Source organism: Geospiza fortis, unplaced genomic scaffold (assembly GCF_000277835.1).
Source record: "Geospiza fortis unplaced genomic scaffold, GeoFor_1.0 scaffold219, whole genome shotgun sequence".
In the NCBI taxonomy this organism is placed as follows: domain Eukaryota; kingdom Metazoa; phylum Chordata; class Aves; order Passeriformes; family Thraupidae; genus Geospiza; species Geospiza fortis.
The window spans coordinates 1,622,445-1,627,378 of record NW_005054376.1 but is presented as its reverse complement, the minus strand read 5'-3'; the positions used below and the strand labels follow the sequence as shown (position 1 = coordinate 1,627,378).

At 42.9% G+C, this 4,934-nt stretch overlaps 1 protein-coding gene across 1 annotated transcript in view; it reads right to left on the bottom strand.

Annotated features, from left to right (window-relative positions):
• Positions 1–774: 774 nt before the first annotated feature.
• RREB1 (ras responsive element binding protein 1) overlaps positions 775–4,934 on the bottom strand; it is a 78,340-nt gene continuing 74,180 nt past the window's right edge. Inside the window, 2 exon segments of the mRNA XM_005424910.3 lie at positions 775–4,277; positions 4,280–4,510. Coding sequence (XP_005424967.2) covers positions 4,018–4,277; positions 4,280–4,510 — 491 coding nt within the window. The 3' untranslated portion in view covers positions 775–4,017.

Below are 4,934 nucleotides of genomic sequence, written 5' to 3'. Positions count from 1 at the left end.
TGGGGAAGGTGCAGGAGGCTTGAGGGAGGAAAGCAGCAGCAGTTCAGCCCCCAAGTCTGTCTCTCATTCTGAACCTGGTTCACTTCTCTGCCAGAAAGCACCACCGCAGCAGGACTTAGGAAGACGTGGATGCTTTGCTTCACTGCAATTCCCTGACATTGAGAGCTGGATGCACAACTCAGATGATTCTTTGGCTCACTGTCCTGTGAAATGGGGTTTATTTATAGGAAAGCATATAAAATGCAGCTAAGGCAGCTCTGACAAGCTAAAACAAAGGATTTGTCTGTTTATGACACATGCACGTGGCTTTTGAATACATCCTGAAGAGTCTGCGGCCATAAACATTTATGCAAGAAGGAAACTGTGGTAGCAGAAACTTACTTAATTTATAAAATAGTGACTGGTATACTACATGCTAAGAGGATGCTCACCTATGTGACCATGGGACTACCATTAATTGAAAAAGAATCCTGACCCTGCCTATGCAGGAAAATCAACATTTTCCACTGTCTTCAGTTGCTGTGTTTTGGAACTGCACCGGGAGACAAGCAGCATTTCAAAGGGGCCTGGCTACCAGAAAATGGTGGTCAAAATGAACGTGAATTTTCAGAGTGATGCAATCATCTCCAGCCCAAATTCAGATCAACCAAAGGAAGAGAAACAGTGATCCATTGGCACAGACAAACTCCAGCTTGCACGTCGTCCTCCAGCAGAGCTAAGGCAGAGAACGTCACCACAAACCCACAAGAAGAGCCACGCCCATTTAATAACCTATGATTTTTAAATATAACGTTTTATTGCTTAGATGGTTTGATACAGAACAAGTTTTACTTTTTATTTTGAATTTGGAAGTACTGTACAACTGAAAAAAAGAGGAATAAAAGTACCAAAACTATGTGTGATTCTCTGTTCATGTGGCATAAACCAGTCTTGTACACAATTCGTAGCAGCAGTTTAAGTTCCCTTTAGAAAAATATGAATTCTACACATTTATTACTGTTTCCTGCATGGGATGAAATCACTAGGATTAAACTTCCTTCGTGGAGAGAGAAGAGAGAGAAAGGAGACACACAGAGAGGAAAGAGAAGATTAATCATTCTGAAAATGGAATCAGACTGTCACATAGCCCCCCTAAAGTTATTTCACAACAGCCTCAAACAAGGTTCTCTCTTTTTTTTTCTTTTCCTTTATTTTTTTTTGCGCTTTCACAGTCAAGTGCTTAATGTAGTGATTGAATTATCTCCATGTTAAGTCCATTGCAACTCAGGCAAAAGAATTTTAGATTTTTTTTTTGTTTTCTTTTTGTTTTGTTTTTGTTTTTTTGTTTTTTGTAAAAGCCCTGAGAGAGGAAAAAAAATAAAAAGATTCAAACGAAAATCGTATAGAGACAAATTAGCTGAACATGCAAACTAAAGCCTAAGATTCACCCATAGTTTAAACACATTATAAATTTCACAGTTTAATATTGGGGGAGGAAGGGAAACAAAAAAAAACCCCAACAACAGCAACAGTTCTCAGTCAAACTCAACTAATAAAAATGTCAATAAAATGTGGCAAGACCTTATACTCTACTAGGATATAGATAAAGGCTAAATAAAGCTTTAAATCAATAGTGATTATTGCTAGCAGATGTCCCGGCAGGCTGCTGGGAATTAATTACTTGCTACATTGTTCTGCAGCATATAGTTTAGTAATGGCTTCTCCCCCACAGTATTGCGCAGTTTAGTGTGGAGAGTTGCAAAAAAAAAAAAAACCAAAACAAAACAACAAAACAACAACCCCAAAATAAACAAACAAAAAATTACAAAATCCAAAAAATACCCAAAATAATAATAATAATTATTATTATAATTATAATAGTAATAACAATTTAAGGGATGTGTGAACTGGTTTTAATTAAGTAGAATGCACCTGGGTAGAGTTTCAAATGAATCATTGGTTGTAACTGATTTATCTATATCTGGCATTAGCTTCGTTTCTGAACTGGTTCAAACATCCCTGTTTAAAAATTAAAAAAAAAAAAAACACAAAAAAAAAAGTAGAAATCACATATACCTCAACCATTTTTTCTTATTCTATTTGCAAGAATATTACTCAAGAACGTTTCTCTTCCTTTGAATTCTGGACAGTGAGATTTCAGTCTCCAGAAATTTTTCAGAGAATTTTTAATATATAGATATATATAGATATATATATATATTATATAATATAGACTGGGTCCGAGGCCCACTTCCTCCATGTCTGGTGAGAGCAGGAAAAGCGATTCTGCGGTGGGAAGGAGGGAGGGTCACAGTGCGGGCTGGGCTGGGCTGGGGGGTGCAGTGGTGGAATAGCACAGTGAGGCTCCGGCAATGCTATTATGGCTCTGTCTGTCCCAGAGGTCATGACTGAAGGACAATTAACAAACAACAATAACGACAACAACGACAAGAACAACAAAAATGCTGGGCACTCCTAAAAATGCGCAGCTACAGTAGGATACATTTCGTTTAACCCCTTCAATATTGGAGGCTGGAGTGTCTGTCACCTGTTGCCGGCAACAGGAGCCATATGGAGAAATTCCAGCTGCCAGCATTAAAGGGGTTAAATTACTGATATGAAATTTAGACACACACCTCAAGTCTTCAAGCATCAACCTCAAAATCTCAGGAAGAATTTATTTATTTTTTTTCTTTTAAATTAATTTTATTTATTTTTAACATGTCGTATATCTGTAGTTTTATCACCAGTAGTATTTTCTTGCTCTTAGAACATGACAGAAGCAAGACGAGGGTAAGGTTCACATTTCTCTCTTGCTTTCCACTGGAAGACGGAATAACTTTGCTCTGTGAGTGAGTGACTGTCACCGAGGTGAGGGCAGCAAGGTCACTGCGGCACTGGTGGTGCCCCTCTCCAACAGCCGGGGCCCCGCTGCCGCCCGCACCCACCGCGAGGGAGGGAGGGAGGGAGATGTGCCCCGCACGGGCACGGTACCTCGCTGGCCCCCACGGGACGCTCCGGTCGGAGGAAGGGGTTCATGTAAAGTAGTAGAAGAGCTGCAACAACAGGAGGAGGAGGAGGAGGAGGAGGAGGAGGAGGAGGAGCTGGTGAAAGCTGATGAGTCAAGAACACTCCGAGACGGGATCCAAGCTGCGCTACGCATCTCCGTGGGCAAATATTGCCCATTGGCTTCTGCTGACTGCAGAGACAAGCGAACTGATGGATTTATAAAATAATAATAATAATATAATAATAATAATATACTGAAGCAAATCAAACATATGTAACAGCGGGTGCATAATTTCCATAGGTTACGCTGCTATGTAACTCTTCTCTGTATACACGCTCAGTCCGTGACGGCCAGAAAAAACCCCTAGGATTTAGAAAATCACTTCTAATGCTGAAAAGTGGAAACAAGCATGAGGTTGAAATTAATTTGTGTTTCCTGCTTTTGGCTTGAACCACTTTGAACACCTTCAACTGCCACGTTGTTCGTGCCTGGAACAGGCTTAATGCTCCACCATGTGGCAAATACAAGAACACCTACTGAGAAAAAAAACAATAAACCAACATCTCCTCTGCATCTCCTCTGACTATTTCATATGAAATTCACATCATTTTTCTTCCAGTTATTGGCTATGGTATCCAAGGGCCTCCCACCCCACTGCCCCATTTCCAGCTCAGAGAACAAACACAGCGACTATCACAGATATACAAGAACAAGCTCACGCACACCAATACAAAAGGTAACATTAATGCTTAAATGAAAAAGGGTCCTCTCCAAATAATTCTTTAAAATATTAAAATCATTTTTGAAAAAAATCTATAATACCAAAAGATCTAATAAAGTAGTAAGGCACTCAAATCAGTATATACTGTAGTCTCTTGCATTATTATACTGAAAGGCATATGGCACCACGTCCAGTCTGCCATACTCTTCTCCATAGCTGTAAGGTTGCTCTTCCAAAACCAGACTCCAGAAACCTTGCTCTGCTGGCTTCAGTTTGCTTGCTGAGACGGGTCCAACCTCCTAGCAAGTCATTCCACCCCCAAGAGCTGAGGCGCGCTGTCGGCAGAGGCCAGGATGTGATTCATGGGAGATGGAGCGTTGTGCATCTCCAGCAAGTCTTGGATGAAACCCGAGGGCCTCTCGTGCTCGGAGCTGCCCCGTGGTTCCTGGTCCTTTGCCGCGTGTTTCTGCGCGCTCTTGGCGGGCTCGGCGAGGCAGGCGCTGCTCTCGTCCTCTCCGCAGAGGGAGTCCGTGACCGTGCCGGCCAGGGGCTCGCTCTGGCTCCCGGGCTGCCGACCCCCCCCGCGGAGTCGCACTCGCTTTCGGAGATGGGGTTGGTGCCGCTGTGGCTGGACTCGTTCTCGCTGTCTTCTCCACACCGCGACTGCGTCTCCTCCTTGTCGCTCTCCTTCCCGTGGTTTCGGGCATTTTTGACTTTCTGGTGGATGCGCTGGTGACGGACCAGGCTGTGCTTCAGAGTGAAGGTCCGTTCGCAGGTTTGACACTTGTAAGGTCGCTCACCTGGAAGAGAATGACAACACAAAGTCAGCTGTGAGGTCACACATGCGCCTCCCTCTTGTTTCAAGCAGCATGAAACACTTTGCACTTTGGAAATTCACAAATTGAACATCACATTTATGTAGATGTTTTGCTTCTGTACTAGCAAGCTAGCTGATGGAGTGCAAGCAGGAATACAGGTAAATGCCCACAAATGGAGCATTGAACTAAGTGTCTACAAGCTTGGCAAGGCCCTGCACTGAGGAGGGAGGAAGACTGTAAGCACCAGGTGCTCACTAGCATCCTGCCTAATTTAGTCACCAACTTTTCTGGAAAAAGTTTACAGCCAATCTCTGGAACTCAAAAGCCTTTATGAAATCAGCCCACCACATGGGCTCCCTGCTGCAGGTCAGTCCCAGACACATGTGGAGAGAGAGAATACTTTTCC